The sequence below is a fragment of the Nyctereutes procyonoides genome, unplaced genomic scaffold, assembly GCF_905146905.1.
Source record: "Nyctereutes procyonoides isolate TBG_1078 unplaced genomic scaffold, NYPRO_anot_genome, whole genome shotgun sequence".
In the NCBI taxonomy this organism is placed as follows: Eukaryota; Metazoa; Chordata; class Mammalia; order Carnivora; family Canidae; genus Nyctereutes; species Nyctereutes procyonoides.
In genome coordinates, this window is record NW_026575122.1 from 16,074,600 (window position 1) to 16,091,752 (window position 17,153).

A 17,153-nucleotide genomic window follows, 5' to 3' on the forward strand; every position below is an offset into this window, starting at 1 on the left:
ATGTTCATCCTTCCTCAACCCAAGAATATGCCTTTTCTTTAAGAGACAAGAGAATATTAAATGCTAGGAACTCCTCAATGTCTTGTCTCTGAAAACCTTCATCCCTACAAATGTTTTTCAGACTGTGCCAAATTTTTCCACCTTGTCTCCCTTTTCAGCAATAGGATAGTCACCTCCTATTGGATGTTGAGTCCCTTTACATGTTTCTGTGTCCTCATGCTGCAGTTTCAGAGACTCTCTTCTTCTCTCCTCCATTGAACTAGGCAGCCCTCACTACAGGATTAGATACAAATACCTCCCACCTTGAACACACACAGATCCTCCCTCTCTTCATTCCTCATCCCACTCTACCTAATGTGCTTTTGGCTTCCATTCACTGCTGAGTTAAAAAGCTCTCCTCATCTATTTTTTCCTCATTTCCTCACCCCCTGTTTGCTCTTAGGCCACTGTGGCATCACTTTTGCTCTCTGCATTCCCCTGGCTGGAACACCCTGATCCCTGAACAGGTCTTTCCTAACTGCCAAATGCAAAGCACATCTTCCAAAAATCACTGGATGTCTTCTGAGGACACTGGACACTAGTCATATTTTCTCTTGCAAATCCTTTTTCCCTCAGCTTCCACAATCTGATTTCTCTTGGTTTATACCTCTTCTCTGGTTGCTCCTTCCTGGTATGCTTTTTCAGGGTCCTCTTCTCCCACCCATCTACTTCATACTCCTTAGACACTCTGTAGGCAGTTGAATTCAACCCCATGGCTTCAAATACTCCTTTATCCTGAGGACATTTCCAGCCTACTCCTTTCTCTTGACTTCAAGCCACTTACTGAGCATCTATACTAGATTATCTATGGATATCTCACATGCTACTGTCTAAAACTAACTTTACTCCCCATTATTGCTACCTTGGCCTCAAACTCTCCTCTTCCTGAATTCCCCAACTTACTGAATGAAATCATTGCCTAAAAAAAAGTCAAGACTCCTGCCTCCCGGGCAGCCCCGGTGGCGCAGCGGTTTGGCGCCGCCTGCAGCCTGGGGTGTGATCCTGGAAACCTGGGATCGAATCCCACATCGGGCTCCCTGCATGAGCTTGCTTCTCCCTCTCCCTCTGCCTGTGTCTGCCTCTCTCTGTGTCTATGAATAAATAAAATCTTTAAAAAAAAAAAAAAACTCCTGCCTCCCTTCTCCCTTCCCTACATTCAACAGAACTGGAAAAACTGTTGACCTCGGTCTAAGCACCTCTGGAATCTATCCTCTTTGATTTTGCGTTCTTTCATTTCTCCTTGGATTAGAGTAGGTAAGCTCCCTTTGGGGCCTCACCTCCTCATCCTCCACATAGCTGTCACAGTAAATTTTTAGAAATTGTAGATTTGATGTCTTTTGCCCACTTCATTGCTTTTAGAATAAAGGCCAAACTCCTCAGCACATCACACACTTCCACTCTCATTCCCACCACTTTCCCACAGGTTCCTAACTTAGTGTCATACCAGTATATTTGCAATTTCCTTCCAAACTCATCATACCCTCTTGTTTTCATTGCTTCTTGTATGTCTGAAATAACCTTCCTCCTCCTCCCATCTTGTCTCTTTTTTTTTTTTTTTTGAGATTTTATTTATTTACTCGTGAAGGACAGAGGCGGGGGGAGGTGGGCAGAGACACAGGCAGAGGGAGAAGCAGGCCCCATGCAGGGAACCCAACGCAGACTCGATCCTGGGTCTCCAGAATCAGGGCTGGGCTAAAGGTGGTGCTAAACTGCTGAGCCACCTGGGCTGCCCTCATCTTGTCTCTCTTTAACTGACCAATCATGATTAATCACTCTTGGCAAGGAAGTAAAGCAATAGAAACTTTTGCATATTACTGCTGCAGGGATTTTTAATTGGTTCAATCGCCTAGGAAAAACAGGCTCAATCCCCTAGAAAAACATTATCTAATATTAAGTTTACAACATACACATCATAGGACCCAGGAATCCACCCCAGGAAAATATCCTGGAAAAACTCATGCACATGGACAGTAGTGTGTGTTTGCAAAAGCATTGCTCAACAGTCAAACATGAAAATCAATCCACAAGTCCAACAATAGGAAAACAGATACCGAGATTGTGGTGTGGCCATATGTACTACTATACAGTAATGAAAATGACCAAACAAGAGCTGTAAGCAACAACTTGGATGAATTTTACAAATAATGGTGGGAAAGGATGACAAAAGACTATAGGTAGTGAGATTCAATTTCTCTAGAGTTCAAAACAGGAAAAACTAAACTGTATCAATCAGGGAAGCCGGGGATCCCTGGGTGGCTCAGCAGTTTAGTGCCTGCCTTTGGCCTAGGGCCTGATCCTGGAGTCCCCGGGATCAAGTCCCACATCAGGCTCCCTGCATGGAGCCTGTTTCTCCCTTTGCCTGTGTCTCTGTCTCTCTGTGCCTCTCATGAATAAATAAATAAAATCTTTCAAAAAAAAAATTCTCTTCTAAAAAAAAAAAAATCAGGGATGCCTTCATTGGTGATAAAAATACAGATAAAAGCAAGAGTCAAGCCTCTGTTATCTTGGGAAGAACTGTAACCAGGAAGGGACACAGGAAGAAGTTCTCGGATTCTGGCAACACTGCTTCTTGACATGGCTGGTAGTCACAAAGGTCTTCACTTTGTAACAACTCACTGGGCTATATATGTATATGAATCTTCATAATTTTAAAATAAAAAATTTTAATTGCATTCTTCTTATACCCCAAGCTTACAATATATCAATTTCTCATAATCATTTATTCTTTCTCTCTTCCAATGGTTCTTTTTTTAAATATTTATTTATTTATTTGAGAGAGAGCGAGCATGCACTTGAGTGGGGTGAGGGGCAGAGAGAGAAGAAGGCCCTCCACTGAGCAAGGAGTCCCACATCGGGCTCCCTGCATGGAGTCTGCTTCTCCCTCGGCCTGTGTCTCTGCCTCTGTGTGTGTGTGTGTGTGTGTGTGTGTGTCTCATGAATAAATAAAATCTAAATAAATAAATAAATAAATATTCAAGTATAATTAGCATACAGTGTTGTATTAGTTTCAAGTGGACAGGGCATTTTTTTAGTCCAATAAATGTAATGTGTCTTTCAATAAAGGGAATAGGCATGTGTGTACTTATATATATTTGTATATATACCTACACTATTTTTATTAGCTAACTCACAGTAATTCCTCAACATTTAAATGTCAATTTGCTGTTAGAAATTACGAATAGTTGGGATCCCTGGGTGGCGCAGCGGTTTGGCGCCTGCCTTTGGCCCAGGGCGCGATCCTGGAAACCCAGGATCGAATCCCACACACCGGGCTCCCGGTGCATGGAGCCTGCTTCTCCCTCTGCCTATGTCTCTGCCTCTGCCTCTCTCTCTCTCTCTGTATCATAAATAAATAAAAATTAAAAATTAAAAAAAAAGAAATTACGAATAGTTACATTCATCTTATGCTGTTGGAACTGAACAACAGTATGTTTGGCTAGCCTACCTTTAGAGTATCTCATCTACTTCTGTTAAAATACTTACATTAACTGCCTAACCCCACTAATTAGTCTATAATTACAAACTTTTGACATTCATGGCAGAAAATCAATTATACAAAATATGGACATTAAGATGATGCATAACTTGAAGTGGAAGCAAGCACTGAACTTTATGATACAAGCCTAAGGTGCAAGGGCTCTTCAAGCTTAGAGAAGTTTCCCTCCTCACACACGCATATTTAAATATAGTAACATAAAAATGGAAAGATGAGAGTGCCTGGGTGACCCAGCTGTTAAGCATCTGCCTTAGGCTCAAGTCATGCATGATTCCAGGGTCTGGGATCAAGCCCCACATTGGACACCCAGCTCAATGGGGAGCCTGCTTCTACCTGTGCCCCTCTGCCTGCCGCTCTTCGTGTTCATGCTCTCTCTCCCTCAAATAAATAAAATCTTTAAAAGAATAAAAAAGGAGGGGCACCTGAGTGGCTCAGTGGTTGAGCATCTGCCTTAGGCTCAGGGCTTGATCCCTGGGGTCCTGGGATCAAGACCCATATCTGGCTCCCTGCAGGGAGCCTACTTCTCCCTCTGCCTCTCTGCCTCTGTGTCTCTCACGAATAAATAAACAAAATCTTAAAAAAAAAAAAAAATGGAGGGACGCCTGGGTGGCTCAGCGGTTGAGCACCTGCCCCTGGCTCAGGGCGTGATCCCGCGGTCTCAGGATCGAGTCCCACATCAGGCTCCCTGCCTGGAGCCTGCTTCTCCCTCTGCCTACGTCTCTGCCTTTCTCTCTGTGTGTCTTCCATTAATAAATAAAATCTTTAAAAAAAAATGGAAAGACAAAGAGAAAAGAAAGCTTAGCTAACACTTTAGATCTAATATTAGCAATAATCTTAGGAACCTTAATTCTTTGCTAACTTCTAAAACCAAGAGAAAAAAAAATGCTTCCATGTAACCAGAGAAAATAAATCTGGGTATGTTGCATCTATAAAATGGTTTGATGTCTTTCATCAAGCATAGCATTTGTGAGGCTGTCCTACTGGGTGGATTAAAATGTGCATATCTCCATCTAAGCACATCAGAGAGGAGTTCCTACGCCCATCTGGTTAAGAAAAATACAGTGAGGAGAAGTAAGATTGATTCATTATACTGTTGTGGTAAACAGCTTAGTCAGGTTTTTTACCCGAATTGTACAGAAGCCAGAATTTCAACTGATGGGGATCAGCAGAGTTACACAAAGGGCACTGCTCCGGCCTGGAAGCCTATCCCATTCTGCACTCCTCTGCTGTGTCCCAGGACCACTGCTGTTGCATTCACAAGATGAACATAACAGCCTCCCCTGGGGGGCAAGGCTGAGGACACAAACAGATCTTTCATCTGTGAGACCAGTGCTTTTTCAACACACCTGAAGGCAACTGGCTGAACCAAGTGACGTCCTAAAGGTCACATCCAGCGGTACAGTCTGTGATACATTTCATTCAGAAAGGGGCACAAAAACTAATTTGAACATGTGAATATCTATGAAGAGGTATACCCAGAAATCCATGTTTCAGCATTGAAATTTCAGAAAAGTTTAACTGAAGACCAAAAAACTTAGGTAGAAGTAGAAACAAGAATCCTACACACCAAAAATGTAAAGCTTACTAGCTGAAAAACTGTATCTAATTTCCTGGTAGGATGGAACCTACAAATCATATCCATTATCTGTCTTTTTACTTCTCACGCCAGGGCCAAGCATATTCCACGGTTTATAAGAGTTCACTATGACCATTTTAATTCTGTGCTTATTTTGATAGAACTTAAAATGTGTGATTTTAAGTTATCATCTGATTCTGGAATATGTGAACAACTGCTTCTAAATCAAGTCCAGTCATGCCACTCTGTGTCCAATTTCAACTTCTTTGGTACCAAGGGGTAAAATTTCACTGGGAGTTAATGAGGAAAAAGAGAAACGGACTTAATCTATGTAAAAGATGTGTTCACAGTAAGTTAAGGCCAGAGGACATAACTTTACCCTGCAGAAGTGGAGCTTTAACCGTGCAGAACTGACTCTTTACATGGCGTTCTGAAATACGGCACACTGAACTCAGTGTTCAGTGCCATGGTCGCATTTGGGAACAATTTAAGATTGAGCAAAAAGTATCTGTAGCTTTACACTGCTATTTTACAGTTTTATTGATCATGCAGTTTTGTTGGTGTTTACATTATCAATTTGTTTAGGTTGTGTTGGTGTGCAAGATGTACAGTATACCTGCCTTTCTACATATTTCAGTGACAATGTAATTAAAATAATTAAGGCAATATTGAACTTGTAAAAGTTAGCTGTTAGATTTTTACATTTTCATTTTTAAGTGGCCCAAATATTACAAAAGTTTAAGAAAACTGCAATCTTAAGGATGTTGAGGAAGAGAGAAAATCTCAACCAAAATGCATCCATCTCATATTTCTCTTTTTTTTTAGAGGGGGGAGAGGCAGAGGGAGAGGAAGAGAAAGAATCTTAAGGAAGCTCCATGCCCAGCACAAAGCCCTACAAAGGACTTGATCTCACAACCATGAGGTCATGACCTGAGCCAAAATCAAGAGTCAGACAATCGAGATATCTATCATTTAATATTTCTAAAGCAGATATCTGTCATTTAATATTTCTATCTTTTTTTTAAGATTTTATTTATTCATTCATGAAAGACAGGGAGAGAGAGAGAGAGAGAGAGAGAGGCAGAGACACAGGCAGAGGGAGAAGCAGGCTCCATGCAGGGAGCCCAACGTGGGACTCGATCCTGGGACTCCAGCAACATGCCCTGGGCCAAAGGCAGGCGCTAAACCACTGAGCCACCCAGAGATCCCCATCATTTAATATTTCTAAAGCAACTGGGCCATAATGGATTAAGGGTTAGTCCTTCAAATGGCTCATCATCTGACCATAGGTAAAACTTTCCTTGACAGAGTTACCCTAACTTCTGGAAACCTTTGCTTAATACCTTCCTCCTTCATCCCTTAAATCTCACTGTGGGTCTAAGAGGAAGACTTGACACCAGTTTTAAGCAAGTGATTGATAATGAGAATGGCTCAAAAAGATTCAATGCAAGTGAGCGCCTGGGTGGCTCAGTAGGTTAAACATCTTGACTCTTGATTTCAGCTCTCAGGTCATGATCTTCAGGTCATGAGATGGAGCTCTGAGAAAGACTCCATGCTCAGCAGAGAATGTGCTAGAGATTCTTATTCTCTCTCCTTGCTCTATGCCCCCCCCCACGTGTTCTCTCAAATAAATGAATCTCCCCCCCCACACACACACACACACAAAGGATTCAATGCAAGTGATGAAAGATTCAAAAGCTAGATGTTTGCCCAAGAAAGAGGTGACATTTGCAGGATGGGAGGAAGGGGAAATAGTAAAGTATGACCACTATTTCAAGATGTCTGAAGACCTGTGGTATAAAAGATAAGCCTGATGCAGCTCCAAATGGTGGCTCTAGACTATAGCAGGGAGGTTATAAGAACATAATTTTAGGTAAGATGCTGAAGACCACTACCATTGCATGCTAGGACTCTGCTAAGAGTTTTATACACACGTAGAGCCTTCCATCTATTGGCCTGGATCACTAAACTAAGAGACTGACATCAGGCTACTTCTCAAGTTCTTTCTCTCTTAGAGGCTTGATGAACACAAGTATAAATAGTAGTAAAATTCCTTTTTTCTTTTCTTGATTCTCTGCCAAGGAGGCAAACTACTGTTAGGTAAAAAGACCAAGATGATGGATAAGTGTAGTGGGGAAGAGAACATCACCACTGCCTTTAAGAAATAAATATATTGGGATCCCTGGGTGGCACAGCGGTTTAGCGCCTGCCTTTGGCCCAGGGTGTGATGCTGGAGACCCAGGATCAAATCCCACGTTGGGCTCCCGGTGCATGGAGCCTGCTTCTCCCTCTGCCTATGTCTCTGCCTCTCTCTCTCTGTGTGTGTGTAACTATCATAAATAAATTAAAATTTAAAAAAATAACTATATTGTTATTATTTAAAACTTAAAGTACTCTTAAGTTTGTAAAACATATGCAGTGAAGGAAAATCAGCGAAAATATTTTAAAAGTTTTACTGCGAAGGGTGTCTGGAGGGCTCAGTTGGTTAAGCATCAGACTCTTAATTTCAGCTCAGGTCCTGATCTCCTGGTCATGGGATTGAGCCCCACATCCGACTCTGCACTCAACAGGGAGTCTCTCTCTCCCTCTGCCCTTCCCCTTGCTTGCCCTCTCTCTAAAATAAATAAATCTTTAAAATTTTAATTGCGATTGATATATTTTGGTTGCAAATGATTATAATTTAACCAACATATAATAGATAACACAGAAGGCTATAACTGTAGATTAGTCACTTTGAGATGTTAGCAAAGGTTATAATGTATTCAAAATCATGTAAGTTGATCTCACAGCCCATTTTCCCTATTCCTTCAGTTTATAAAGTAGCAGCATCTGACAAATTACAGTATGTCTAGTTTACTACTGCCTTATTCTTCCTCTGCAAATTCAGCCAACTGTCCAGTCTTAACTAAGAAAGGTTTTTAAAAACACCTATAACCACCTATTCCCATGTATTAAAAGATCTAAAAATGGCACAAAAGTAAATCATCATTGTACCCTAGGTATTTGTCGCATAGGATAAAGAAATGAATAAAACAACTGTGGTCCCAGCCCTCAATAGGTTTATAATTTTCCCTTTCCTGAGAATGTTTTATGGAGAAAGCCTCCTACAGGTTATTGAGGGTTCTAAGAACTCCATCTAAACCTGGCCAACTTTACCCCCCCCAGATTTTTAGTAATCTCTACACCCAACAATGGGCTCAAACTCACAACCTCGAGACCAAGAGTCGCCATGCTTTACCAACTGAGCCAGCCAGGTGCCCCTAAACCTGGCTGACTCTTAAAAAGAGACATAGAGCCAGACAGAGCCAAGATCATTTCTCTTTCCCACTCCCAGAAGCGCTTCCCAAGATCACTGAACTCTAAAGGGGAAAGGGTCTTAACAATTATTTGTATTTCATTTTATAAATGAGGAAACTGAGGTCAAACAAGGAAATTCTGCAGAACCATGTACAGATCTTATTTTGCAGGTGTACAGGATAATGCATTTTATTTCAAGACCCATACATAGAACATTCTAAGTTGTTGTTACAACTACAGCGACTAACGAAATACTGTAATCTTCATTTTCCAAATATAAGTGATAATAGATTTGGCTCCAGCAGTGATGGAGCTCTAGAGTACTGATCTATTGTGGCCTATGAAAATTTTGGGGGTGGAGTGCCTGGGTGGCTCAGAGGTTGAGCGTCTGCCTTCAGCTCAGGGAGTGATCCCAGAGTTCTGGGAACGAGTGCCACACTGGGCTCCCCACAGGGAGCCTGTTTCTCCCACTGCCTATGTCTCTGCCTCTCTGTGTCTGTCATGAATAAATAAAATCTTAAAAAAAAAAAAAAGAAAGAAAGAAAAGAAAATCTTGGGGGTTGGAGTAGACCCCAGTTCCTCACAGGTGGTAGAAAAGAGCAGTTCAGAATACAGAAGTTCAAAAGCCAAGGAGAAAGGCCTCAAGTTCCAGCCCCACCTCTTGCTATTGGCACAAGGCGGGCAATGTCTTTATCCTGAGGATCAGCTTTCCCATCCATAAAATGGAAAGTCAATGCAACCATATTTCACAAGATATTTCAAAGGTTCAATGAGATGAAACATGTAAAGGATTTCACACAATGAGTGGACATAAAACATCTCACATGTCCAGCGATTGATGACTGGATAAAGAAAATGTGGTGTGTATATATACAACAGAATACTGCTCAGCCATAGAAAAGAATGCAATCTTGCCATTTGCAACAATGTAGATGGAGTTAGAGACTATTATGCTACATGAAATAAGTCAGAGAAAGACAAATACCATATAATTTCACTTATATGTAGAATTTAAGAAACAAAACAGATGAACATTGCGGGGGAGAAAAAAGAACAGCAAACCAGAAAACAGATTCTTTACAGAGAACTGAGGGTTGCTGGAGGGGCAGCGGGGAGGTGGGTGGTAGAATGGGTTAAATGTATGATGGGTATTAAGACAGCACCTGTTGTGACGAGCACCTGGTGTTATCACTAAATTCTACACCTGAAACTATTATTACATTGCATGTTAACTGGAATTTAAATAAAAACTTGAAAAAGAAAAAAAAAGTGGCCAGCCTGGGTGGCTCAGCGGTTTAGCGCCACCTTCAACCCAGGGCCTGATCTTGGAGACCCAGGATCGAGTCCCACGTCAGACTCCGTGCATGGAGCCTGCTCCTCCCCCTGCCTGTGTCTCTGCCTCTCTCTCTGTGTGTCTCTCATGAATAAATAAATAAAATCTTAAAAACAAAAAAAGAAAAAAAAGTAAAAGATAAAACGCCTCAAAGCAGTGCTAATGCTAGGAATCCGGAATCCTTAGAGTAGTGGTTTATTTTACTGATAGAATAAAAACAGAAGTGGTGGGAGCACAGGCAGGTGAGAGTAAGAGAAGGAGACTTAGCCAGGCAGTACAGACCCACAGCAATTTCCCTGGCCTTCCCCATAATGAAGAAAGAAGTTTGAAACCACTACCCAAAAGGGATCTAGTTTTCTTTATTTTATATCAAAGGACCATAAATGATCTATTTCCATAGCCTAAAACCTTATGAAATATTGATTTTTTCTCTTAACTACCAGAGTATTGCTATATCAGACTCTAATTCATAAATGCTCTCCCAAGTATTCCACTTCTTCCCCCAACCCTTAATAATTTTTTATTCTTCACATGAAAACTTCTCATTACCTCTAGAAAGAGCTTATTATGTAGCTATATTTTAGCATATCTGAGTTTTCCTGTTTTAGGAAATGAGATAAAACAATAAGATTTATAGGAGCAGATAAAATGGAAGACTCATTTTCTTCATAATGATGAGTTAGCATAGCATTTCTGTATCTAAATATAATCCAGTTTTTCAAAGTATGCATTTTTTTCACAAACATGTAAGAACAACCTTATTCAAATTTAATTCACTTAGGGACGCCTGGGTGGCTCAATGGTTGAGTGTCTGCCTTCGGCCCAGGGCATGATCCTGGAGACCTGGGATCGAATCCCACATCGGGCTCCCTGTGTGGGGCCTGCTTCTCCCTCGGCCTGTGTCTCTGCCTCTCTGTCTCTGTGTCATTCATAAATAAATAAATAAATAAATAAATAAATAAATAAATAAATAAATAAATAAATAAATCTTTAAAAAAATTTAATTCATTTAAACCTTCCCTTGACAACCAAGGGCCTAGAGGTGAAATCACTTTCTGGGCTACTTATTCAATGAATTTTGCGTGTGTCCAAGATCTCTGACCTCACCATCCTCCCAGCCTGGTGCAGAAGACAGACCCGATAGACCACTAATTACAAAGATAAGTGTGATAACAGAGGTAAGGAAAAACGCTCTGAGTAAGCCAAAGAAGAGCTATCACCTTGACCCCAGGCCTGCACTCCAATATTTGTTCCTCTGGAAAGCCTTGTCCATCATCCTGCCCCCACCTCATTTCCACTTCATCTACAGCACTTGAGCTAGAAACAACCTGGATGTATATTTGTGTTCATGTTCACTATCTCTCTCCCTCTAGAATGTGAGCATCTTCAGAAAGAAACCCTGCAATAGCACCTGAAACAACAACAACTATACTCTCGATCAACAACTATCAGAGATCAGTATCGCTAAGGCCTGGGAAGAGGCAATAGTTGAAGTGGGTCTTGTAGAACCCAGGAGTCTGCCAGAGAAGGCTTGCACACCTAAGCTTCAATGTTAAACTGCCACATCCTATCACATGAATGCCTTTAATGTTTACTGCTTTTGACTTCTATGTGCAAATATCTTTTAACTCATGGGGTTTACGTTTCTTTCCTCACCATAACAAGTTTTGAAGAACTCAGTTTCCATTATTATCATAAAAATCTTTCAGGGGGGTAAAATCCCTACCCTATAATCTGGGTTCTTACTGAGATTCATTTTTACTTAAAACTCTCTCAGTAACTATATTTTGGTTTAACACCTTCAAAGAAGCTGACCTAACCAAACAGATTCAATAAACTAGGCTTACTAGGAGAACTTTGGGAACTTCAAGTGCTTGATCACTTTAGAACCTTATTTTTCTTAAATTCAAGTGAATCAAGCTAATTTTCAAGTTAATGTAATGGAATAATGGAAGTATCACTTATCAAAATAATCAAAATTCTCTCGCATTAAAAAAATTCAATGTTTGTTGTCGACTGAGTGGCAAAAGATCAAAATAACATAAAACAACATTTTACTCTGAATGAGAGAGGCAGAGGAAGGTGTCTATTAATATCTTTAACTCCTGGCAAATACTTCCTCAGAGACTTACACCCATTCCCTGCTTGGTAGTAGGACCATTTATAGCCTCATCAATTTTCTGGAAGACAGGATCTGGGTAGGGAAAGGCAGCCGTCATCATATATTCAGTAACTAACCACTGAGATAGGGGAAGGATATACACTTTGATTCTAGAAAGGATCTTAGAGAGGTAATCTGCCAACCTCTCAATCAACAGGAAAGGACCCCAATGCCCAGAGAACAGACATGATTTTTTCTCAAATCCAGTCAGTAGAACTCAGGTATCCCAACTCAATTTGGCATTGTTTCTACTATCCATGGGCATCTCTCTTCAGGACATCAAAATTTTATAAATACAGCCAAAATGTTCAGAAGAGGAGAACACTCATGAAACAAAAACCAAGACTAGAGGGGTACCCGGCAGGATCAGTCTGAGGTGCATGTGACTTGATGATCTCAGGGTGGTGAGTTCCAGCCCCACATTGGGTGTATAGATTACTTAAATAAAACTAAACAAACACTTAAGGAATTCTGACGCTTAGCCCCAGACATGAGAACTTAACACATCCTCTGTACGTTCTCAGTTGTCTATCAGAGATGCTCTAAGTTTGGCTGTCTCATGGTTTCAGGCAGCTGAAAGTGATTTTCTCAGTACTAACTTGACATTCTAGGTCCCCATCCAGTTTTAAAGAATAAGCAATATTACAGGGATGCAGAGGACCAACTTGGTGAAATTAATCCAGCAAGGGAAAGTAAATCAAAAGGCTGAAGATACCCGCTGGTTTAGCAAAGTACAAGAGAAGTGCCAGTCAACACCTGAACACTGTTTTTAGTCTCCAGAGACTTTCAAGGTCAATGGCAACAGAAAAAATCTGGGCCATGCAAATTTCTTTTGTCATCTGAGTTCAATGAGATTGGTTCTGAACGTTCTTGCCCAGCTGTCTTGAGTCATCACTTTCTATTCTTCGCTAAAAACATTTTAGAAAAACATTTTAGGAAAACAGTATCTCCTAAACTACAAATTTCATGGGATGGAAGAGGCAGAGGAGAGAATAGAACACAATGTAAAAAATACTATCAGAGAATCTTTATTAAAAATGAGCCAAAATGGCCAGGGGCACCTGGCTCAGTTAGAAGACCATACAACTCTTGATCTCTGGGTCATGAGTTTGAGCCCCCCATTGGGTACAGAGATTACTAAAATAATAATATAAAATTAAATTTTTTTTTAATTTTAATGAACTAAGATGAATTAGTCAATTTTGACAATATGGGCAATACTCATATGGTCTATACCCATTTTTACTGATGTAAATAATAACTTTACAGGGAGCTATTTAGGTCTTCTACATGGTAAACCAGAGCATTTGAGCACGCAATTTTACTAAAAGCTGAAATTATTTAAATTCTCAAATGATTGATATTAAGCATGATGGTTTTTCTTTTCTTGAAAACGGTCTTGCAACAGGGTATTCCACTCATTTTGTTGGAAATTCAAAACCCAGACAAAGATCCATTGTCAGAGAGAATGTCACTCTGACAAAAGAAGGCCACAAGTTTTCTTCTTTTGCAGTAATTAAAACAAGCAGACAATTGGCTAGATGAGGGAAACATTGCTGTCATGCAAATATTTGTGTTATATCATTATTTATCATATGGTAGTATAATTTGGACTCCACACATACGTATGGTTCTCCATCTTCCAAAAATCAGTGAATAAACAATTGAATGGAAGTTTGTCAGCTTTCAAGTTATAGTTGAAACTATATAGTTTGAGAACTGGACTCAGTGAACCATTCAACACCAGGGCAATGACAAATTCAATGTACAACATATGCTCTCATTAATTAATATGCATAATGGTCATCTTGACCACCCCCCATAATGATATTCCTTTTTGGAGTACATTAATTTCATGTAGCAAATACACTGTTAAAATTACTTGAGAGGAGCACCTAAGTGGCTCTATGGTTGAGCCTATGTCTTTGGCTCAGGTTGTGATCCTGGGGTCCTGGGATCAAGTCCTGCATCAGGCTCTCTGCAGGGAAGCCCGCTTCTCCCTCTACCCATGTCTCTGCCTCTCTGTGTCTCTCATGAGTAAATAAATAAAATCGTTGGAAAAAATTGAGACAAGGATATTAAAATCTGCATCTGTCTTCAGACCACACTATGGACAGCATCCCAAGGGAATATGAGTAGTAAGTACTTAAGCAATAGTCATTGCCTTGATTTTTCCACAGGGCTCCTAATCTAGGTTGGGTCAGTCAGAAAATGTTATTCAGTTTTGAAATACCTAGGCAAGTGTTGCTTTTAAGTATTTAATATGATAAAGAAGGTGATAGAATCCTTTTAATCCTTTATTAACACTCCTCTGGTTGTCATCATCTCCTCAGGAAGCCTTTAAAACCAAAACACACCAAGTGACCAAGAGAATGCGTGCAGTCAAGAATACATACCCACAAACTGAAGAGACTACTTAATTTTGGCTGGGTCCTCATCTAGCCAAGACAGGGAACGCTTCTGGTAACAATGACTAAGTAGAGAGAAACTCAACTACTTTCAGGACTCCTCGGTGGGGCTAAAGCAATTCATTAGAGGTGAACCGGAGATGGAAGGGCACAGCCTGCAGGTAACAAGCATGTAACAAGCCATGTTGCTTGTGTCCTCATGTATAAAATGGGCATAATACCTTCAAATCATAATATAAGAATTTGATAACAGAAAAACAGTTGGTTCAGGGCACCTGGGTGGCTCAGTTGGTTGAGCATCCAACTCTTTGTTTCAGCTTGGGTCATGATCTCAGGATGGTGAGACTGAGCCCTGCGCCGGGCTCCTCACTCAGCAAGGAGTCTGCTTCAAGATTTCTCTCCATCTGCCTCCCCCTCCACTTTCTCTCCCCCTCCCCCCGACTCAAATAAATCAATCTTTTAAAAAGAAAGTAAAATAGTTGACTCAAAGTTCGGTTTCCTTTCCCTGTCACATCAATATTGCTATGACTACATGGAATGTGCCATTTGCATTAAGAAAGATGCATGGAAGCAAACTTTATGCAAACATGCAGTCAGCATATGCTTGGGCTCTGGCTCATTTTTAGGTGCTCTCTGGACCTGGAAATGAATTCTATACTACTAGTAAGGCCTTTTCACCCTGAAAGGAAGGAAGAATAAATACAGTATTACAGGAATTCAAGGATGACCCAATATAGAGCCAAGCAGTCCCTTTGAGTGAAGCATGGTTGACATTGTAGGATTACTAATTTATAATAGGCCCCAACTACTCATTCCAGCAGCCTCTACCATTGTAACTAGCTACTTCCAGTAGGGTGGGGAGGCAGGAGAGACTGACCTTGATTTACCTCATTACCAACCAAAAGTGGAAAACCCTTTAGCACAGTGATTCTCAATCTTGGCTGCACATAGGATCACCTGGGGGAGCTTTTAAAGCTCCAACTGCCCAGATCACACACCCCAGACACCTGAATATGTGGAGGCTGAGTGCAAGCGCCCGTAATTTTTTTTTGAAGTCCCCAGTGACCCAAGGTACAGCAAAGGTTGAGAACCCCTGTCTAGCATCCCGCCTCCTGACCTCATGTAACTTCTGCCGCAAGCCAGACTAGGAAAGCCAACCTCGAGCATTTCGCAACCACAACTTCTAAGTAGAGCCGGTGCGACAGGGTCCCAAAGGCTGGAGCATCACCGATGCCTGGGCCGAGGTCCACACAGAGGGCCGAACAGAAAGCCTACCAGCAAGGGGGTTACCCAGATCCTCATCTGAAAGCCACCTTTTCAAACAGTTTGCACTAAAAACAAGCCAAAATCCCAAACTCACCCATCTTAAGAGATGTCACAGAAGCCTGCTGGGATTTTTTCCCCCCTTTTAAAGACAAATGTCTTGGGAGAGAGAGTCTATGGGGGAGCGCACCCCCTCACACACACACACACAGCCTGTAGCAAAGCAGACAGAACCGCACAACCCCCAGGGCCGCCCAGAGAGCAGCCGGTGAGGTCCCCGGCGCAGCGCAGGCGGGCGCGCGGGCCCGTGGCCAGTGCACCTGCCGTGGCGCCGGGCCGCACCTGCCGGCCGGGCCCTCCCCGCCTACCTTCCAGCAGCTCGTCCAGGCTGGTGACCTTGCGGCTGCCGTCGATGGTGTAGATGGTGCGGACGCCCTGCGGCAGGTTCACGTTGTCCGACAGGGAGCGGGTGAGCTCCATGAGCAGCGCATCGAAGGACCGGAAGCGGTCGCCGGAGATGGCAAACAGCAGGCCCTTGAAGTAGCGGTCCCCGTTCCGGTAGAAGCGCGCCTTCTTGGCCTTCTTCTCGGAGCTCAGCGCCTGCAGGGTGCGCGTGCGGTAGAAGCTGCAGTGGGCGCTGTGCGCCGGGCTGGGGATGAGCCCGTTCCCCCTGGGGCCCGAGCTGCTGCTGCCCCCCGAGGAGCCGGGCGCCCCTCGCCGCGACCCGGGCCGCGGCCTTTTGTCCCGCTCCTCGAAGTGCTCCAGCTCGATGCTCCTGGCGCTGGCCATCGCCGCTGCGCCCGGGGCTGCCCCCGGAGCCCGCCGCAGCCCAAGCCTCCGCGGGGCCTGCTGCCGAGGCGGGGAGCGGCCCGGGGACGCCCGCCCGCGCGGGGCCTGCGGGCGCCGGGACACCTGGCCGGGCACCTGGCCGGCACCTGGCCCGCACCTGGCCGCTCCCGCAGGTGGGGCCGCCGAGGAGCCGGACGGCCCGCGCCCCGCTCAGGCGCCGCCGCCGCGTCCCGCCGCCCCGCTCATTGTCCGGCCTCGCTCGCTCGCGCCCGCCCCGGCGCCCCCCGCCCGCCCCGCCCCGCCCCCGGCGCCCCAGCCCCGCCCCGAGCCCGCGCGGGGAGCCGGCCCGCAGCCGCCGAGCCGGGCCCGCGGGCGCACACAAAGCTCGGCGCCGGCCGCGGCTCCCGGGAGGCCGGGGGAGGAAGGAAGAGGAGGGGGAGGAGCCCGGAGCGTGGGAGAGGCGCCGCGGGCCCGCGGGGAGCAGGCCCTGCCCCGGGGGCGGCGCGGACGCGGGCTGCGGGGGGCGGCGCGGGGCCCGGTCCTCAAGGGGAGCCGGCCCGCCTCCCGCCTCCCGCCTCCCGCCTCCCGCCTCCCGCCTCCGCCCCCTCCCCGCCCCCGCCCCCGCCCCCGCGAGCATCCGCGCGCGGCCCCGGCGCCCGGCAGGAGGGGCGGGGAGGGGAGGGGAGGGGAGGGCCTGCCCCGCGAGGGCTGCCGCGGCCCGGTGGGAGGCGCGCGGTGGAGACGGGCGGGGGGACCGACTCCCCCGGGCAGCGCCCGCTCCCCGCCCGCCC

The 17,153-nt window shown here is 44.2% G+C and overlaps 1 protein-coding gene across 2 annotated transcripts in view; it reads right to left on the reverse strand.

Annotated features, from left to right (window-relative positions):
• Positions 1-16,494, reverse strand: part of DCLK2 (doublecortin like kinase 2) — a 147,909-nt gene extending 131,415 nt beyond the window's left edge. For both annotated transcript variants that reach the window (XR_008665900.1, XM_055336512.1), the window contains exon 1: positions 15,942-16,494. Coding sequence is in view for 1 of the 2 variants with exons in the window: in XM_055336512.1 (XP_055192487.1) it covers positions 15,942-16,362 (421 nt within the window). In the remaining variant the exon portion in view is untranslated. The remainder of the gene's footprint in view (positions 1-15,941) is intronic.
• Between the last annotated feature and the right edge of the window lie 659 nt (positions 16,495-17,153).